Raw genomic sequence first — 21,511 nt, 5'->3', positions numbered from 1 at the left:
CCTCGCTTGATTTTCAATGTCCATGATCTTTTTTCGACAATTAGGACTCAACATCTACATTTCCTAGTACGTTTGGTTGAGGAAGATCCAGACTTTGAAGAAGACATTTTTATATAAGATTAAAACAAACAAAAAATTAGCCCTAATTTTCTGAAAATAAAACCAAAAGGAATTGATATAACATACCTTTGAACTTGGAAAAGACTTAAATCGGAATTCAATTCCCAATAGTTGAATTATCTTTCACAAGGTAAAATTTAGGGTTGGCAAGGAGAATTTTGATGAAAGTGGTCAAGGGTACTGTTTTTTGGGGAAGGGATGGATGTAAATGGGAGAAGTATTTTGGGCAAGTGGGAGAGAGGAGTTAAAAGACTTAATGTGCAACACACGCGTTAAATTTGGATGGAGAATTGAAGTCAATATCGGATTATTGACCAAATATACTGAAAATAAAAGATAAAAAGACTTAAAAGTACCAATTGACAAAATAAAACAATAAATATACTAGTTCACAAAATTAGTGCCACAAAATGTACTATTTCACAATTTTTCTTTCAATTATTTCAATATTCAGTAGTCACTGCTGAAGACTTGAGAGTTGAGAGCACATTCCTGAATCCTGATTCCACATTACAGTGGGGTCCACTATCCAAGTACTCCCTCCGTCCCATAATATAGTGCTTGTTTCTTTTTTACACGGTCTTCAAGACGTAACTTTGACCTTAAATATCTTCAATTCCGTATTAATAAAAAATATAAAAAGTTGATATTATTAAACTACACATTGAGACGAATCTAACAAGATCCCACATAAATATGTTTTTTTATATATACAAATGAGAATATTTGGTCAAAGATTTTAAAGTTTGACCCATCAAAAATGAAATAGGCACTATATTATGGGACGGAGGGAGTACTTTTTTCGAGGAACTATGTGACTATTCTGATTAAAATGGGGAGAATATTTTTTTCCCAAACAAGTAGGAAAGATTCACACCAATCTTAAATTTTCTGATACTTTCTCACTCCAGAAGTTGCAGCAGCAAACTTCTTAGATCTTCTTCATCCATAATTTGGGGGAAAATTGAGGAAAAAAACGAAAATGTCGGCGCTTTGTAATCGAAGTAAATTGAGTTCTTGTTTGATCAAACGATTGAAGTATCAAATTGCGATGGTTTCCAATCGCAGATCGTTCACTACTTCTGAAGGTCATCGTCCTGCTATCGTTAACAAGCGTAGCATCGATATTCTTCATGATCCTTGGTTCAATAAGGTCTTTTTCTCTCTCCTAATTTTGATTTGTAATTTCTAGGATTTTGATGTTTGATAGTGATAAATTCGTAGTACTTGATTATGTTTGCTTGATTGAATTAAGAATTCGTTCTGAAGTATGATAAGTGAGAATATTTGCGATATTTTTATGCTGATTTATTGAGGTTTGTATGTGAATTTCTGGATTTTGCGGTAAAATTCAAAATTATTTGTGTTGTTTGGGATGTGTTTGTGTGAATGAGGAGTAAGTTAGTGGAAATTTGTCGTAATTCGGAATGGTATGGTGACGGAAGTTTGCTACCAAGGAATAGTTGAAACTTGAGAGATTGATGTTGACTTTAATTTTGGTATCATGAATAAGATGGAAGAGAATACTCCCTCCGTCCCATAATTATTTGCTGGAGTAAGTTCCGGCGAATTGTGGTTGATCATTGAAACCTCAACAATTTATTTAGCTCGTGGTGCTTAGTTATATTGTGTTTTAAACGAGGTTAATGACGATCATGGTTCAGGAATAAGTTCTTCCTTTGATTATATAAGGCGACATGTGTTGGTTGAGAAGTACTCAAACTCAAAAGAAGAGAGGGTCAACTATACCTTTATACTTAGGCTTTGATTTTCTATGCTATAAACCTTATTTCGTTCAAGTCCGAACTTATTTATCCTTATCTGGACTTATATGAACTTCTATTATCTAAATAGGCTGTGAGTTAAACTTCGGTGGTTAGTTGGTTACATAGCCTTTATCTTAGTTCTGAAAAGTGTGCCTAGCTAAGGGGGACATTAAGCAATCGGCAAAATTGTTGCTGGCTTAGTGTGTGCAATAATATTCTATGATCATCTGAGGTATATCTTTATGAAACATATCTTTTAGGTCAATGGACAAAGACTTGGAAATGAAAAAAAAGGCTAATAATGCATTAAAGATAAAAGTTACAACATTGAAAACATTATGTAAAATATTCAAACTTTTCGGAAAAGTTGTATGTCTGCGTATTTTGAAATGGAGGAATACTTACATATCATAGTTAGTAATAGTGGGATAATGAGAAAGTAGATAACTTAATATGAGATGTTAAGGTTACACCATGGTGAAGTTCAAATAAGATATTGAAGATTATCTAGTTTCCTTTACGAGTACTTGATCTTTGATGTATGTCTTATGTTTGTTGCTGTTTTTCTCCTTTTCTCAATAATATTACACAATTTTCTAGTGTTCTTTGGGAATGCCTGGAATTGATTTTGTGATATTTGATTGTCTGAATAGTAGGGCACCGCATTTTCCATGACAGAACGTGATAGGCTTGATCTTCGTGGACTTCTTCCACCAAATGTCATGAGTACTGAGCAGCAAATCGAAAGATTTAGTTAGTTTTCTCTCCATTAGATTCTCTTCTCAATAATTCTGTCACTTACTTTTATAACTGAATGGCAAGAATAGAGCTTTTTTATGTGATGTTTTTTCTATTTTTTTGCACGACTGTTTGGTGTATTGCTCTTCAACTTGGGTCGAATGCCCCCCCCCCCCCTCACCTGTGTCTGTTTTTAATTGGAAAAGATAATATAGAACTTCTACACATATACAAGGTGTAGCTCTCCTTCTGATCTAGTTAAAAAAAAGAGAAAAAACGCTTTGCAGGACCCCTTTATCAATGAAGCGTGAAACAGTAATGACTGACCCACTTGCACTGGCTTGGCTACTTATATAGATAAAGAAGATACTATTAGTGAAAAAGGATATTGTGAATTGATCCTAAATTATGAAGCTTCTTCGAGAGGGATTGTAGTGTTTTGTTGATAAATATCTTTCTCTTTTGTATAATGGCTGTAATGGTAAAGATTATTATAGTAAGTTGTTGCTAAGAACTGATATTTGGTGGGAAGGTACTTTAGGCCATTTCTTTATAAGTTAGCGATGGGTAGCTTGAGAAATAAGTTAGTTATTACAGTATATTGATAAAGCCTAAAATAGTAATAAACCATCTGAATATGAAACTCGCAGCAAGCAAGTAATAAACCACTAAACTGCCAAGACCCTGTCAAAAGGAGTAGGAGCGCACGCTCCAAGCTCTCTGTCCATTTTGGCAAGTTTCGAGCAGACTCTCCAATTTGTCGATCTCTTCTTGGTTTGCCTACGAGCTTCACCGTGGCCTAACCCCACCATGTGATTCCCAGACTGCTCCTGTGTTTGACTTGTTGGGTTTGCAAACTTGACAATTTGGAACTATAAATCACAATATCTGTGGATTTTCTTAGGTTGATGATTGAAATCTTGGAAATAGTTCAATTGACTTTCTTTTCGGATGAAACTATGTAATACCCAGATCAAGGAAGTTTCTCATTTTGCATCATGAGGAAAATTTTCTCGTATGGATTCAATCAAGTCTGAAACATAAAGCTCTTTGATTAAGTTTAGTTCAGTTCAGGAAGGCATCTATTGAAGATAAATTTGATTGTGATGTCACAGCACATGCGGGAATCAGGATGCTTATTAACTTTTAGAGGATTCACCGTCCCATGTATAGTTGTAGCAGGCTGCAATGTGCATATTACAGAGTAATATCCATGTTACACCGGATGCATATAGTTGTTCTTTTATTTCGCCAAGTCAAATAAATATAACAGCTACAAAGTTTGTGCAGTGTTTGCACCCCATTCAACATGAAATTTCAATTGTCAGCCTTATATCTTGTCATCGCTTTCTTCAGGATACCAATTAATGAACTACATCTTAAGTTCTGCATGACTTTGATTCAGGGTATTGCTTTCTATAGCTGGCGGTTTGTGCTTGAAAAATCCTTGTTATTAATAATTGTTGCCAAACAGTGGCTGACCTAAGGAGACTTGAAAGACAAACAAAGGATGGACCATCTGATCCCAATGCTTTAGCTAAATGGAGAATACTCAACCGGCTGCATGACAGGAATGAGACCATGTATTACCAAGTGAGTGAGTTATTATTCATGTTATTAATAATTATTCCCAAAGGATCCAAACTCGTAGAAATAATTGTTGTTTTTTTATATTTTTTTGGGATTGCCAAACTTTGTCATGAGAGCTTTCAACTGGTGAAATAGATTTGGGAAAGATATTTATGAGATTATATTTTGTCCATGTCATTTTGATTTTGTAATCATGATCAGATCCAACACTTTTCTTGAACCATCCTTTCAGCTGAACTATTTTGAGGCTGAAATATTTACCTGGAATTAGTTGGTTATTAATGTCTCAATGTTGTGAGTTCCCATTTAAAAATAGTGAACCACATGGCGCTTTTGAGTGTGGACAGTTGGAGTTTTGACAGTGATGCTGTTCAAAAGTATTCAATCGGTTAATTTTTGGGAAAATCCTTTCCTTGTTGGGTTCACTCTGAAATTATAAATCGAGATCTTTGTTTATCTTGGCTTTAGTGGAGTTGTTGAATAGGAACTTTGGGCCTTCAAGCTGTTTTCTAGGCCTTATGACCCCTGTAGTGAAACACTTGGAGCGGCTATTGAAGAAGTAAACATCAGTGAAGTTGTCTCAAATGGTTTCTTGTGTACCAGGGAAATCTCAAACTTGACTTACAAAGCTCTTAAGTTGAGGCGTGGTGATTAAGAGCATGACAAAGATAAACTGTTCTTCTTACTGCTGTATCTGTTTGGTCACTGATGCTTGGATGATTTTACAAGTTCTCACAGTATTTGTAATTGTTTATTCAGGTTTTAATTGCAAATATCGAAGAATATGCTCCTATTGTGTACACCCCCACGGTTGGTCTTGTTTGCCAGAATTATAGTGGTTTATATAGAAGGCCGCGAGGAATGTATTTTAGCGCTGCTGATCGTGGAGAAATGATGTCAATGGTATACAATTGGCCTGCTGAACAGGTATTTCCCAATTAAATAACAAATGCAAGAATCATGTTTTAATGTTGGGTACTGATTCTGTTGGAGAACCATGACTTTTCTGACTCTTAACAAGGATTTCCCAAGTAGTTCTGCCGTTTTTTTTCATCTTCTTTGGCGATAGCCCTACATTACTTTTTCTTTCCTGCCTTTTCTACTTTATGATCCATTGTATCTTGTGTTAGATCTGCCCTCTTTTCATATATAAATGTTTTTATCATCAGTTACTATATGATGTGAATATTAAATCTAAAAAAAATAATTAAAGGATAATGAACTGTAGAACCAAAAGTTGTTAGGTAACTGGTTACATGATGGAGGTAGACTGAGAAAACTGTTACGAATTTGCTATCAGTTATAAAAATGTGTTGGTTAGAGTACGAAAGCTTGGAAGTATGAAAGCTTGGAAGTATACTTGTAATGTTTTGAATAAAATTAATTTCATTATAATTTGGCACTAGAGTTATGCAACTAGGAACATAATGCATTAGTGCTTCTGTGCCTAGATTTTGTCTATCTTCATTATATAGCAGTTTGACTTTTCAAATCAATTGTTGAGTTCCCATGGTTATTTGCTAATAAAATCTTCTGATTTTGCAGGTTGATATGATCGTTGTTACTGATGGTAGTAGAATTTTGGGACTTGGAGATCTAGGAATTCAGGGCATTGGTATCGCCATTGGGAAATTAGATTTATATGTTGCTGCTGCAGGAATAAACCCGCAAAGAGTAATTCCTTCACTCTGTTCATGTCTTTGTGTATTGTTCATCCATGCTGTAATGGCGATGGGCATGATCTCTCCCTGTTTTTATTTACTGTTCTTTCATCCAGAGTTAAGCTCAAGATAGACTAATTTCTTATTATGCCATGTAATGGGGTATCAAATTATCAATTAAGAGAATCCTTGGGGTTATAGCTACATTAAGAGGTTGTCAATTTGCCTATTTTTATTCCTGTTCTCAGTTGTAAATGCAATTTGACCTTGGGTGAGGCTCGTGTAGGAAATTTATTAGAGGGAGGATTACAATGTTTTTTGGAGTTTCGAGGGAAAGAAATGATAAATAGTTAAGTGCTCCACTTGTTATGGACCTTAGTTATACAAATCTTATGAGTGTTTCCTATAGCTTATATGGAGGATTTTGATTTGCTTGTTAAGTAAGTGCTTGGGAAATTATCTATTGATAAGCTGGATTGTTCTCCCTTTATTATATTATATTTTTTTTTCTAAAGTTTAACCCAATAATGAAGCAAGGTACAAAAAGTTCTAACAACCATCAGAAGAGTCTTTGACCTGAATGAGAAAATCAATTTTAGTTTTATATGGGTTCTTTGTCATCCTTATGGGACTAAGTGGTGTTTTGAGCTTCTCGTTGAGCTCATGTATCATGCCTATGAAGCCTTCTTTTATGTGTTCCTTTTTTGATTTAGTGATTGAAGCTAATTTTTTTTCTTTTTGCTCGATTATGGTGGACTTGTGGTCTTCGTGGTTGTAATACTGCTTTGCCTAGTTTAATGAAAATTATTGTTTCTAGGGTGCATTATTATATACTATCATGCAAAAGATCAAGTGGGTGCTCATGTAGAAAGAGGTTCTGGGTTCGATCCTTATCACGCGGGAAATCATTGTGGTGGTTTTCACTTCTGGGTAAAATTCCCAGATTATAGTTTAAAGAGCTAAACTTTCCTATCTTAAAAAAAAACTATAGTAATATCGTTATATCTACTCTCAGGTGAGGATCACTATAGAGTTAAAATTATAGGAGACAGGTTGAGTATAAGATCAACTTTTGCATTTCCTCTCTGAAAAGTTTGTGCTACACTATAGGCTTTCAGTTTGTTTAGATTTTTGAACTTTTTGAGCGTATATTACGTTTCTATTCACATTTGCAATGGAGTCAAAGATTCATTATTCTTGGCCTTTTGTATATAATGGACTAAGTAAAAGTGGTTCATTGATCAGCCTTCACTTTATTGTTCAGTGTGAATTGTGAAGTAGTAGTTATTGTTGCGTATGGGATTTGGATTAAGGGTCAGTTGGAAACAGCCTCTCTATCATTGCAGGGGTAAGGCTGTGTACATTTGACCCCTCCTTACCCTATCCAAGGTGGGAGCTTAATTGGAGGCATTTTTGGGTAGTATTGTTACAAAGCATACATTACTTTTCCTTTCAGTCCCAACTGTTTGTGGTGGGCCCTTCATCTTCTTTTTTCTCTTTTCATGGCGAACAGGTGTTACCAGTGATGATTGATGTTGGAACCAATAATGAGAAGCTTCTCAAGGATCCCTTATGTAAGAATGTTAATCTTGTCACATATACGAGTTGGGTAATTTACGTAGAGTTAGTCCAATAAATTCTCAACAGTTCCAATAAGTTCAGATGGTCAAGTTTAGTTGAATAAAACAAACTCTTAGTACATCAGCAGTGAGCCACAAATCTTATGAGATGTCGTGTCTTGTTTGTAAACGTTCTTATGAGGTATCTGTCTTTTCACATATAGTGCCAGTTTTAACTGTAGATTATGTTTCTTTATGTGAATGCTTCACAATCGAATTTTGCAAGCGTTTTTCACCCCTTTTCTTAAAATGCACTGGCTTTAGCTTCTTTGGTGAAATTTGTTAGATTTTATGATACTTATTTGTGGTTTCTGCCGTATGAACACACTTGGATCTTCTTAATTTTTTTTTACAAGTGCACTGAATTGGCTTTAATTTGAACCTTTTCTTTTCCCCCAAACTATGACTACTTTTATTTTACCCCCAAACTACTCACTTTCCATATATAAGATAAGATAACTGCTGTTTGTTTCTTTGCTCTCTCGCCTATAGTGTGGGGACTGGGGAGGCTTGGGCCTACCAACAGTAGGGCTCTTTATTGGGATGTTGTTGTTGTTGTAGTACTTGCTAAAGGGTGATAGCATGTGAGAAATGTGTGTACGAAGTTTATTACTGGAATGATCTTGTACTTTCCTTTGGCAGATTTGGGATTGCAAGAACACCGTCTTGATGGGGAGGAGTACCTTGCGGTCATAGATGAATTCATGGAGGCTGTTTATACGCGTTGGCCGAATGTAATTGTGCAGGTCAGCTTCTTTATGTTGCTTTAAGCTGCTGCAGAGCATTGAGAATGCGGTTGATGTCCTGTTGCATATTTGACCACTATGTGTTCTCTTGTTTGCAGTTTGAAGATTTCCAGACCAAGTGGGCTTTCCGGTTGTTGCAGCGTTACAGGCATAATTACAGAATGTTTAATGATGATGTACAGGTATCAGTATGCTGCTGTTAGTGGCTGGGTTTTCACCTTGAATTGTGCTTACTGTTATAAAACATTGAAGGAACAGTTTGCTACCCTTGTAATCTTTGTGTCAAACCATGCTATTGGCTATGTTTTTTATTAGGGGCAAAGGGATGGAGGAGGGGGGGGGGGTTGTCACCCGCAGAGGGTGCCACACTCTTGGGTCGTGTTGAAAAGAGAGGAAGAGAAAAAAAATATATACAACTACATTAACTCTGTTTTTTCCAGTTTCTATTTGCACATGAGATTTCTAAGGACCCTTATCTGAAAGCTTTCCTCAGAGGCTCTGGTTCCAAATTTTGCTATGTAGAAGGTTTCTCTTGGTCGTGTTGAAAAGGAGGAAGAGAAAAAATATACACCTGCATTCACTGTCTTTTCCAGTTTCTACCTGCACATGAGATTTCTAAGGACCTTATCTGGACGCTCTCCTCGGAGGCTCTGGTTCCAAATGCTGATGTATGGGAGGGTTCTTTTTGGCTCTCATAGAAATTGTCTCGATTGAGCAATCAACTAGAGGGTGAATCCGCTCCAGCCTCCTCATGGCTATGGCATGAGCAATGTAGAGTATTCAAGATTGGGACCCTATATTACTGGCAAATGAGCAAATCCCTCTATCATCCTCTCTGTATTCTCTGTTATTCACTTTGTACTCCTGGTCTGTTGCTATTCTTATATATCAAGTACGAGTCTGCACTTCTACTAGGTTGGCTGATATGTTATCTAAATTATTAGGGCTTTTGTGTCCTTAGTCGATCTGTCCATCCAATATCCTATTACAGGCAAATAATTCTAGAGGCTGCGTGGAGCTTGGTGTTTTTCATAAGGACAATTGAAAATGTCTAGTTTGTGGATATTATAGCTCATTATATTTTTCAAGAAGTTACTTTGAGGCAGGGATGGGCCTCCTTACTAGATGCTTTTGCTTTATAGGTTTGAGCATGTCTTCAGTTGTCTTAGTAATCTCTTCTTTACCTCAGTTAGATTTGCAAGCATTTCTGTCTGTTGGGTTCCCGATCCCCATTATAGGTTTCTTTGGATGAGTCCTCTTGTGAATTTAAACTATTTTGAAGTTTTGAGTTATATAATTTCTATACAATATATAGGTATAAATAGCAATAGATGGTTGCGAACATGTAAGTGTCTTTGGAAGGAGCTAGTGTCAAACTATTAATTTGAAAACATGGTTACTGATGCTGAGAGCTATTTGATTAGATCCATTAGCCCTACATTAAAATGGACTTGAATTAGTAGAGGCCCCGTAAGCTTAATTAGGTTTTGATGCTTGAAAAACAAGGTAGATATTGCCTGTGTTTTTTAAATTCTATTCATAGTCGTAGAATAGATAGCAAAAAAACTAATTGGATAAGTATGATGCATTATTGATTGTATGGATCTTACCAATATGCATCAATCGCTTGACTGTTGACTTACAATTGGGTGATTGTCTTTTGATTGGAAACAACGTTCACCAAGTAACACGCTTGAATCTCTTTCTGTGGAAATAGGGAACAGCAGGTGTTGCACTTGCTGGGCTTCTGGGAGCTGTAAGGGCTCAAGGAAGGCCAATGATTGACTTTCCTAAACAAAAAATTGTTGTTGCCGGAGCTGGAAGGTTTACCTGTCTTATCTTTCCTCTAGGCTCGAAGAAGATTCTTTGCAACCTTATTTTAAGATATTTGTAGATGTTTTTATCTTCGTCACTTAAGAATTGAAAATTTCTTTGTTTTATTTCTTGTCATTAAATGTGACTATGTGAGCCTTGCTTATCTTATAAATTATGAAGCTGAATTGCATGTCAAGTTTAGTCTTCCAGAAATGGGGTTGTGGGGTAGGACAATTGTCATAGTAACTCGAGCAATGTTATAGATTGGCCTTTATTCTTTGTATTTTGTTATTCGTAACACACCCCACACACACGCACCCACGTTCACACACATACACACAGATTTCGTACATGATCTTAGCCTTGAGGATCGTTATTGTTTAAAAGTGAAATATGAGTGTCTCAGAAAGTTCTTCTGGACATCCCAATAATGTTTCATATATTGTTGTTGTTGTTTTGAAAAGCTGGAAAGAAGATTTGAAAAAGTTAAGTGCAAATTACACCAAGCAGGAAGTGGACCTAGATTTAATTTGAAACATGTCCAAAGTGAAACCTCAGATAATTATGTTCAGATGGAGCAATCAATTAAAATGGAATCAGCAAAAGGTTGTATGGTAATCATGGATCGAGATCTCGGATATAAGATGTTTTCTGTGAAGAAATTTACGGGTGGTTCCTCTTTTCTTCTACATTTTGTTCCTGCTTTATTAGGCTTCAGAATCTTTTGTTCCTATTTTTTCTTGATCTTCTTTAGCTGAATGAAACCTCAAACCTTTGAGCTTATTGACTGGATTTTCCCTTTTTTTTTAACTTTAAGATAGTAATTATATCTGCAAGGTAAATAAAAACATAAGTTATCTTGCAATTGACGTTTGGGTTATGTTAATACTGACAGTGCAGGTGTAGGGGTTCTTAATGCTGCCAGGAAAACAATGGCAAGGATGTTGGGAAATAACGAGGCTGCTTTTGAGAGTGCAAAGAGCCAATTTTGGGTGGTTGATGCCAAGGTGTGTAACTAATCATTCTTTTGTTTGGTAGTAGACTGTAGTCTTTTGGGCATTCTGGATTCAAGTAGTTTTAACAGGTGGATGAACAAATTATTTATTGTCTCTGTCATAATAAGTATAATAGTCTTATATATGAACGTGCTTTTCAGGAAGTAAGCCATGTAATAGCTAGATTGATGAAATTGTAGGTAGAGCTTAAAAGTTAAAACCCCTCTCCTGCTGCCTGATGCCACTTCGCTGGGGGAGTGGGCAATGGGAATAGAGAAATCTATAAAAATATATTAAAAGGCGTGCAACAACAAGAAAATGTGTCACGTGGCGCTCTCCCTAGGGAGTTTTAGTTCATGTAATCCATGTACAATAAAAAATTAAGAAATTGCATAATATAGGGTTTGATCTCGAGGCCTCAAGTACATATACTAAAGTTTTTACCACTAGGCTAAATTGTATTTTATGTTATTATCATAATGTATTATAAATGAAATTTTTTCTTACCCGGGGCATAGCCCGGGCCTAATAACTAGTTGAATATGGAAAAGAGGAAATAGACAAGGATAGGAGTCGGGACTAAATGGTGAGTTGAATTTTAGTTGATAGTTGTATAGGTACAGCGTACAATATGGATTTTATTTTTTCTTTCATACCAATGACTGAGATATACTGCATATGTCACTTCGGAATGTGGAAGTCTTACTGTCTCTATCCTGCATACACCCCTGTTGAAGAATTTACGACATCTTGCAAATATGGGAAGAATACATATCAATTCAAGTACTTGATTGTAACTTTGGGACCTAAAGTTTCAACTTTATATCTTCTGGGACCTGAAAGATCTTTTTTTGGCATCGTTTGGGACCTCTACTATTAATTCTGTTTAACTATTAAAAAAGATTGCCTGCATCTCTTTTCACTCTAATTTTGGCTCTACTTTTACCTTTTTACCTATTTTTCGCTCAGTCTCCTTCAAAGCTTTTCAAACTTTTTTCCGCATTTCTTTTGTTTAATAACAATTAATCCCATCTCGCGAGAAAATAAAAAAGGGAACTCGTAGGCATCATATCTCTAAGATGAAAAGGTTAGCATCAACTCTATCAAGCACAAATTACACATTGCCAAAAGAACAATTCATCAATTCCTTAAGACAATCCCGTTAATTCATTGAAATTTAAGCTTAAGGGGTAAAATGAGTTGCAAATTTCGCGTTATATTCCGATTTTTTTTTTATAATCAACTAATAAACAAACATATATTTCAGTATGTTATAAACTAAGATGTAGAAAGGAAAATCGGAACGAAAGAAAAGTAGATTGAAAGATGTTGGAAATAACTTATGGGTTTAATTGGGAAAAAAAAAATTACAAGAATCTTGTTACTTGAATTATGAAAGGAAGAAGGGGAAGTAGTTCTGTAGTTGTGAAAGTAAGGAGTTATTCTCCTTCTCTTTCCTCTGCTTCTTCTGGGAGTAGCCCTGTTTTGGAAGTGAAAGTGTTGAGGAAAACAATGGGTTCCAATGGTTTTCTTCATATATGCTTGGAAGGGTTAAAGTACATTTGTAAATTTGAACTTGATCAACTAGCAGCATGGACAACTGAGAGAAAAAATTTTCAAAACAATACGGAGAAGAAATGTGTGGTGAAGAACAAACAGAGCCGAGAGAAAATATCTATAATCTACCACAATTGTTTTTTTTCCCTTCCGAAAAGACAATGAGAGAGAGAGAATATTTGAAGTAAAGAATAAGTATGGAAATTAAACAGAAAGGAAGTTATAGGTCCTTATCAATTCAAAGTAAAAATTTAGTTACCAAAAAAAAACAACCTGCAGACTTTAGGTCCCAAGAGTGACCTTAACTTATCTAAAGACTAAGGCTCTCTTTTGTTTGACTTATTTTAACTTATTGTAGAAAAAATATGTTTGGATTAGTTAAGATAAGTTTCAGTTTTTCCCAATAAGTTAGATAAGTTCAAATAAGCTCCAAAAAGTTCTAATACCTTGTAAAATAAGCTTTTATAAGTTCCAATAAGTTCTAATAAGTTCAGATAAATTTTAAAAAGTTCAAATAAGTTTAATTAAAGGGTTATGCTATATGCAGCCCTTAGGGTTGCATATAAGACATAAATACACTACTTAAAATGGAAATAAGTTGTAAATTTATGGAAAATTTTTGCATCAACCGATGTAATATATGATCAATTAATGCAAGTTATTTCCATTTTTAGCTTCTTATATACAACCCTTACGGCTGCATATAGCTTTTTCCTTAATTAAATTCAAGTAAGTTATAATAAGTTTACTAGAATGGGTGCACCCTAAAAGGTGATGAGAAGCAAAGATAGTTTTTTAACTTTTCCATTGTATTTGAACACAATTTTTCAAAGAAATTTACAGGAGGCTTTCATAAAATCTAAATTAGCATAAACCCTGTATTGCGTGGTAGATTGCCGGACAAGGAATTACTAATTTATACTACTATATGCGTTCCAAACCAGGAATGCTGCCACCTGGTGCTTCCTCTTAGGGTTTTTTTAGTGAATGTAATCCACATACAATAAGAAAAGATTAAAAAATGCATTGTAAAGATTTGATCCCATGAGTTCGAGCTTATATACTAAAGTATCAACCACTAAACCAAGTGATATTGTGTTATCATTTTAAAGTAAAGTATAAATAAATGAAAAGTATAGTTACCCGGGGTACAGGCCTAAAAACTAGTTTTGTGGGTAAAAGGTGATCTTTAGCACTGCTCTTCTGTCAGTCGACAGTATTGACTTGCATTTTTTATTTATCAAAGCAAGGTTATCTAAAGAGCCTGACAAAAGATAAACCCTCCTGAGACTATCAGGTGATGAAGCAGAGACACCTGTTTAACTTTGATGAAGTCAAATCACCTTCAATCAACTCAGACAAGCACAACAGTAATTTAATAGCTTTTTAGATAGGAAATAGAAAGATTGAAGATTAGACGAGAGAGAATTGAGTAGAGAAGAAGGGTGATAAGAAATAAGGACATACAAAAATGGGGAGCATTCGATAGGCTCCCAACTCTCCCAAGCCAAGTATTCCTTTCACTATAATCAGATACACCTGACATGCTCATGCCTTCCCCTTTTATTGACATCCTATTGGACCCAATTAACCAACTCTGACATACACATTGATAAATTATTCATCTCCAACTTCCTTGCAGCTATACTGATCTGCTTAGGTGAGTGTAGCTGATGCATCACATAACCCATCTATTGTGTTGGCATGTAATGTTGTCAAAAATGACAGGTCTGATGAAATGATTGGAATGATAATTTATATCAAGTATAAAACTTTTCTGTACAGTCAAAGTACATATAATCTAGGATTATGTGTCATCCTAAGCATTTCCTGGTTATGTTTCTTTGCTTTTACCTATTCTGGTACTTAAATTTCCTAAATTTTCGTCACCGATTGGTGATAAGTTAGGAGCTATTTCCACTGAGGTACTTGTGTATTGTGTAGGTCATGAATCTTTATTGCCAGTTGGTGACAGATTTGGAGCTTCAGCTTTTAGCTAAATTACAGGAACTGTGGAAATGAGTTTGACCACCTGTTCTATTGTGCATTACAGGGACTGGTTACAGAGGAGCGTGAAGATATAGACCCGGATGTCCGCCCGTTTGCGTGGAAGGCAAATGAAATTAGACGCCAAGGGTTAAAGGAAGGGGCGAGCCTTGTGGATGTGGTTAGTGAGCTTCTGCTTCACTGCTTACAGCTTACAAGTTGAAAAGTGTCCAACCTTTCAACAATTCTTTGTAACTCCTCTAAAGTTATGTTTGTTTGGCTGTTCCTCTTTTTTATTAATCTGCTTAATATACCTAGTTATCTCATTGTTTCGGAAAGCATTAGAGAACTATGAATCTAAGCTCCATCTAATTAGGATGACATACTTTGAGTGAGTACTTTTTCTTTACATTTTGATCAATTTGTGGTAATGTTTGAGGACTAGTAGAAAATATTTTGTATTCTTGTAAGGGTCTATGTTACTTGGACTTGCCAAAAGTGTTCGGCTCGCCGCTCGCATACAGTGTCCGACAGAATTACGTCTAGTTTTTCTACTTCACACCATGTCCAACTGAGGTATGGTCAGTCAGGGGAGTTAAAGATTGCAATATCATGGGTTCTGTAAGATCTTGTTAGAGAGGATATCGGTGAACCTGGAAGTAGATGGTTTACTTTTTCTCTCTTCCTAAATCCTCCATCTCCCCCCACCCCCCCAAAAAAAAAATACAAAAACAAATTTGGCTACAAGTTTAAGAAAGAATTAATTTATGTGGATGAAACAAATAAAAGACTTCCTATAAACCTTCATCCTAATGCCAGAGGCCAGGGGACAAGGGGAGGCTTTGTTGAATTTTAGTAGTATTAGGTCTTAACACTGACGGGTCGTTTGGTTCATTATTTTTGAGTTTTAAGAAACGGAATCAATTATCGTTTTCCTTTCTTCTTGTTTGGTTCAATCCCACATCAATCCCTTACCATTACTTGATGATAATGGATTCCCCCAATTTGTTACCTTCCTCTCCCCCTCAAGTAACAAAATCCATTACTTGAAGGTAATGGTTACCCTTCATTTCCATTACTTGGCTTGAACCAAACACTCAATGAAGGTAACCATTTTTTTACCATTCCCCTCCTCTATTTGTATCCATTCCCTTTCCATTTCATATATTGAACCAAACGACCACAGAGAGTTTAAGGTGTGCTAGGTTAGAGTCAAATACTTATTTGATTTTATATTACATGCTTCATTTAAAAAAATTAGAATCTTCTATGTAATGAAGAGCAGAGCAGTACAAGATATAACTTATCAGCTATGTGAAGTATTCAGTTGCATTACAATAACATCTTGGTGACTACTCTCATTTTCATTTCAATTACATCTTCGTCGATATGTGAAACAGGTTCAGCAAGTAAAACCCGATGTACTTCTTGGATTGTCGGCGGTTGGGGGTTTGTTCTCAAGAGAGGTATGAAGAGATATAGTGAATTACAATTGCTTTCCTGATAAATCTTTTCCCACTCTCTCTGGCTCCTCCCCCCTCTTTTACCATTTCCTCCGAGTACAAAAATCATGTAGCTTATGTCCGTGCTGCCAAATAGAAATTATAATACAATGATTAAAAATTTGCCTGTCCTGGCTTAAGTGCATTCAGGTAATGTTCATCTGAGAAACCAGGGTTTTGACCTATCATTTGATACACATATGAAAGAAATGTGTTAAGCTGTTAAAGTTAAACTGATGATTTTTTTTCCCCGTTACTGGAATGATCTTGGTTTTATCCCTCTTTTCTGGTATCTTATGTTCATATTGGGGTTTTCTTTCTATCTCTCCCCCTACTTTTCATCTTTTATTATTCCACCATTATCCAAAAATAGTTATGCCCTTCCAGTCTACACATCATTTCTAGTTGTGATGTGGCTAATTTTTGTAATTCATCCTGATGCAGACTGATCTAATTAAAGTGAAGTTCAGGTTGCTGACTGCCTTCATCATCATTGCATATATTCTCTCACACTAAGTTCACTTAGAGCCTGAGGTCTTATAGATATGAGTTCTTGTAATGACTTGGTGTATTGTAATATTTTGCTTCATCCATCATAAAATCTCCATTCTGATTTCTGAGGGAAATGTCCAAATTAGGTGGTTTCATCTTCCTATTCTTTGTACTACAAATTTTTTTGTTGATATTGCTTGCTGCCTAAACTGAGCAAGATTATAATGGTGTACTGTGAAGATCTCAATACCTGATTTTCGAATCAAGTTCTCTAATTTAAAACAATAACTGTGGTTATCTTAACTGTAATAACCCCAGGCTTCAGTCATTATGACATTATCCTAAGTTCCTAACCAACATAACTTCCTGGTTTCCCTTTCAACCTCCTGGGTTAGCTAGGCACCTTCCTTTAGCTCGTTATATGTGGGAAAATCTAAGGCAACGGCAACTATGCTATGGCAGTGTGCATGCAGAAATAAGTTGCACAGCAACACAATGTTAAGAATATGATACATTAATCACAATATATCAAAACATTGTAACAAGCCTCATGCTTCAGGAGCTAATCAAAAGTTTGCTTTGAGTAATAGTCAGTGTGATCAGCTCACTCTTTTGTGTCGCTAGTTTTGTCACATGACTCGTAGTTGCTGTCTGACTGCATCAGTACTTTCTACTTAAGTACGCCCTCCTCTTAATAGCTTTCACGCTTTCCTTTTAGGGTGGCCCAAAAGAATCTTTGCACTTTCATTTCAGCTAAGGTAAGCTATTTCTACTCTCCGTTACAACAACCTTTTCATTTTCTATCATAACACTTTCTCCAACCTTTTCGTTTTCTGTATCCACTTTCAAAGTTTTTATTCACTTTTAACAGCTCCCTTTTACAATTGTGCCAAACGCAAATGTGAGTTTTTCCAAGGGCACAAAGAGTAGGATATTCCTTTCCCTTCTAGTAGTAAGCTTATTATGTCATGTTTAGAAATGAATTTGTGGACCTTTTTACTATTGGGACTCGCATTATTTTATTGTGTTTAGGTCTCCAGATTTCGGTATCATGTTTGGCTATGAAATTTTGGACTTGTTAACTATTTGAACTCACATTTCTTAATTGTGTTTAGGTCTTGGAAGCTCTAAAAGGTTCAACATCAACAAGGCCTGCAATCTTTGCAATGTCAAATCCTACAAAAAATGGTATGTCTTTTCCTACCTTTTGTAATTCTTTATGGATCTTGTTAACTGATCTTAAGTTTTGCTCTTCTATTCCCATTTACTTTTCACACTAGTCATACTTCTTACAGATGATTGTCAGTTTTTCTCATTTTCTTCTTTTCTAATTGAACAGCTGAATGCACCCCTGAGGAAGCATTCTCTATAGTAGGTGAACACGTTGTATATGCAAGCGGAAGCCCATTCAAAGATGTCGAACTTGGTATACATCCATTTATGGCTCCAACGGTTTATATTATGCATCTTAAGTTTTTTTCTTCTTTACAGTCTAGCCTTTTTGGTTATAGAAATATAAAGTCCAATGGAGTGTTTTTTCTCCCCTTCCCCCCTTCCCAACCACAAAAAAAATTGTTTGGGAGGATTTGCAAATGAGTGCATCATTTCTGATGGTACATCTATTTATATGCTAGGAAATGGCAAAATTGGACACGTGAACCAGGGAAATAACATGTACCTTTTTCCAGGGTTAGTTTGCACTTAGCTTTTGTTATATTCTGTATCTTTCCATTCTCTTTTTCTGATGCACCATTTTTTAAATATTTAGGATTGGATTAGGTACGCTCCTCTCGGGCTCTGAGATCATCTCAGATGGCATGTTACAGGCAGCTGCAGAGTGGTAAGAATTAGCATCTGTACTGAAATAGTGTGAAAATGGCTTGGTATGATTTTCCTTCGCCAAATTGTGGATACGCGGCTCCATCACTCTTCTTTGGCTAATTTGTCATAACTCACCCGAACCACAGTGCCGGTTTTGTTGATCATATTAGATCAGATACACGTTGAAAAAGATCGCTAACAGCAATTGTATAGCATATCGTGTCATTCAGTGTAGCATGATCTCTTATTATCCTCTCCTGGAAGTCATAAGTTACCAGAATCTGGAGGTTAGCTCTTCCTGATACATCAAGAAAACTCCTCAACTATCACAGTTGCTAGTGAGAGAGGAAGATGTCATGACATGGCTCATGCCAGCAATCTCAAACATCTCATTCTATTTGCAGAGTGATTGATTATTATTACTCTTCTTAAGGAAGTGTATAGATTCAAACGTAATTGAAATTAATTACTATTAGGGCAAATTTATGCTTACGTCGATTCCAAAATAATAGGCCACTTCCGAAATTCAGCATGTTAACTTCTGAAATTACCATATTACCCTTAGCTAAGAATTCCAAGGAAAGGCTATATGTTGTTTGTTGGAGGTGGATAATTCTAAATAAGGAGGCTATGCAATTCTTTTACCTCAATTTCATGATATGATCCTTGATTGCCTGTTTTGAGGGACAGGACGTACACAACTTCAGCTTGTTGTATGATTTGATTTAGTCCATGCACTCATTAAATTAAGGGCTCTAATCACTAAACAAGTAAACATCATGCTGTAGAGTTACAGTACAGACCTCTGATGTTAAAAGTATGCTCATATTGGTTCTTGATCTGCAGTTTAGCGGGATATATGACACATGAGGAGGTGGTCAACGGCATTATCTATCCTTCAACATCAAGGTTAATTTTTGAGCTTTTAGCTTTTAGATTTTCTCTCGTGGCATCTCTATTCACTCTTCTACTGGTGCAGAATACGCGAAATCACTAAAGAGGTAGCAGCAGCTGTAGTGAAGGAAGCTATCGAAGAGGACCTTGCAGAAGGGTACCGTGGCATGGATGCTAGGGAACTTCAGAGACTAAATGAGGTATACTACCAACTTGAACTTTGTTTTCTTCCTTTATCCTTATTGTACTAATATGCATTTATACATACCTTCAGCCCAAGACCTGTCGTGACTCGTGCGTGTGACTATTAATCTATGCTCATAAATTCTTAAAAGAATGTTTGTCTTAACTGTATCTAGGTTCTGGGTTACACGATACTGTAACAGTTTGACTTGTCGGCATCCTTGTTTTCTGTCAGCCACTCAATTGACTGATTGAGTCCAGTGCTGTTACTTTAACTGAAATCTAATTTGCCTTTATAGGAGGAACTTCTGGAATATGTAGAGAACAACATGTGGTCCCCAGAATACCCTACGTTAGTCTACAAGAAGCACTGAAACCAAGATTTGAGGGCAAAGAGGAAAAAATGCTTATAATGCTTATTGAACTGGAAACTGGAGAACGGACCATGCCACCATGGCTTGCGATCTTATCTGGTAGACACTTAAATTGCTAGTTTTGCTTGAAAGGGGAACTATCAGTTCTGTTGCCTTTTGTTCCCGTGTATTTCAGTGTCTTGCCATGTTCACTTTGTTGTTATTATTGTTACTATTACTATTACTATTACCATTATTTCCACGGAAAGTTCATTTTCAGGGCCGGTACGGCCTTCAAGTACAGATGGCGGTAAAGGTTGACAACCCTCTTGAAGGATATAAAGTGAAGGCTATAAAGAGAGATAAGATGTTAACAACTATGTTGTCTATCTCTGTCTCTCTTGAAGACTATCAACTAGATCACAGAATCATTCTCCCAAAATACACTTATGACGCCTCATAAATGTTGAGTGTTAATTATTCAATGTGTTAAAAAACTTTTTGAGATTGCATGAACTATATCAGTGTAAGTGAAAATGGTGCCACTGGTTGCATGTTCTTTTTGGTGTCTGCAATCTAGTTATATTTTTTTCGTTACTATATTACACATAACATTGGCTTTAATGAATATTATACAAGTTACCAAACTTGAAGTTAATGGAGCAGCATTTCGTAACGATTTCAAAATAAACTTCAAACCGATTTCTTGATTTTAAAATGGGTAATGTTATATGTAGCCCTAAGGGCTACATATAAGCATTAAATACATGTCTTTAAATGGAAACAATTTATGAATTCATGACAAAATTTCACATCATTTGAGGTAATAAATGCTTGAATCAAATTTTTATTTCTATTTTAAGCTTCTTATACATAGCCTTAAGGGCTATGAATATCATTTTCCTTTTAAAATTAAAAATGTACTTGCCACTAGAGAAGGAGTAGATGAAATTGATCACATTTGAAATTGCCGTCTCAAAATTGGTTTTTGAAATGGTATTTCACCTTCTGCCATTGGAACTGAAATTGATCACATAAGGAGATCGGTTGATATCATCTTCTTACTTCATTGTTGTCAACTCTAATCTCTCTCCTTATGGACTTATGTAATAAACATCAATTTCTTTACTCGTCATTGGTTCTCGTGCTTGCTCGGCAGATCTCGAAAATCAAGCCAACAACGTCGTGCTATGGTGCTCGTTGGTCGTTGGTCGTTGGTGTTCGCTATGTGTCGGTTCTCGCTGGTCGATGGTGCTAGTGTCGTGAGCTTTGACGGATGGGGGAAGGTGATGTAGTGGTGTGGTGGTGCCGGTGCAGCGGGAGGGTGGGAGGAGGTGGATTGGTGAATGGGGGTGGTGGATAGGTGAAGGTCGGGTTTTAGGGGGGATGAGAGAGAAAAAATAATGATATATGTTTGTTGAAAAATGATATAAAAGCGAGTAATAATAATATCATTACTTTTAAAATTGACATTAGTTTGTCTAACAATAATAAGGTATATATAAAGAGTTCGTAGATGATAAAGAAATAAGGGTAAATGACAGAAGTTTGTTGGAAAATGACACATAAATGAGCAATAATGATATTAATTTTCTCACAAAAGATATCATTATGCTTTACAAAGAGAATGTAGATAAAAAGTTGACAAATGAAAATGAATAGGAGAAAATATT

At 35.8% G+C, this 21,511-nt stretch overlaps 1 protein-coding gene across 2 annotated transcripts; it reads left to right on the top strand.

The window, feature by feature from the left end:
• The first annotated feature begins 943 nt into the window (after window positions 1-943).
• Window positions 944-20,448, top strand: LOC104905215 (NAD-dependent malic enzyme 65 kDa isoform, mitochondrial). 2 transcript variants are annotated; one of them, XM_010693672.4, is made up of 19 exons: window positions 944-1,273; window positions 2,543-2,639; window positions 4,099-4,217; window positions 4,974-5,141; window positions 5,760-5,888; window positions 7,389-7,449; window positions 8,137-8,240; window positions 8,339-8,422; window positions 9,958-10,064; window positions 10,951-11,062; window positions 14,661-14,774; window positions 15,994-16,059; window positions 17,703-17,775; window positions 17,927-18,013; window positions 18,222-18,276; window positions 18,356-18,427; window positions 19,255-19,317; window positions 19,388-19,502; window positions 19,785-20,448. In XM_010693672.4, the coding sequence occupies exons 1-19, from the start codon at window positions 1,103-1,105 to the stop codon at window positions 19,857-19,859; spliced, it is 1,872 nt and encodes a 623-aa protein (XP_010691974.1). In that variant the 5' UTR covers window positions 944-1,102; the 3' UTR covers window positions 19,860-20,448. The 2 variants fall into 2 exon arrangements, with proteins under 2 accessions (XP_010691974.1, XP_048495905.1); XM_048639948.2 differs by having other exon boundaries at window positions 1,132-1,273; window positions 2,540-2,639.
• Window positions 20,449-21,511: the final 1,063 nt, after the last annotated feature.

The sequence above is a fragment of the Beta vulgaris genome, chromosome 1 (assembly GCF_026745355.1).
Source record: "Beta vulgaris subsp. vulgaris cultivar EL10 chromosome 1, EL10.2, whole genome shotgun sequence".
NCBI lineage: Eukaryota > Viridiplantae > Streptophyta > Magnoliopsida > Caryophyllales > Amaranthaceae > Beta > Beta vulgaris.
Note: the sequence above shows the minus strand (reverse complement) of the source record. Positions and strands in the feature narration are given on the sequence as shown.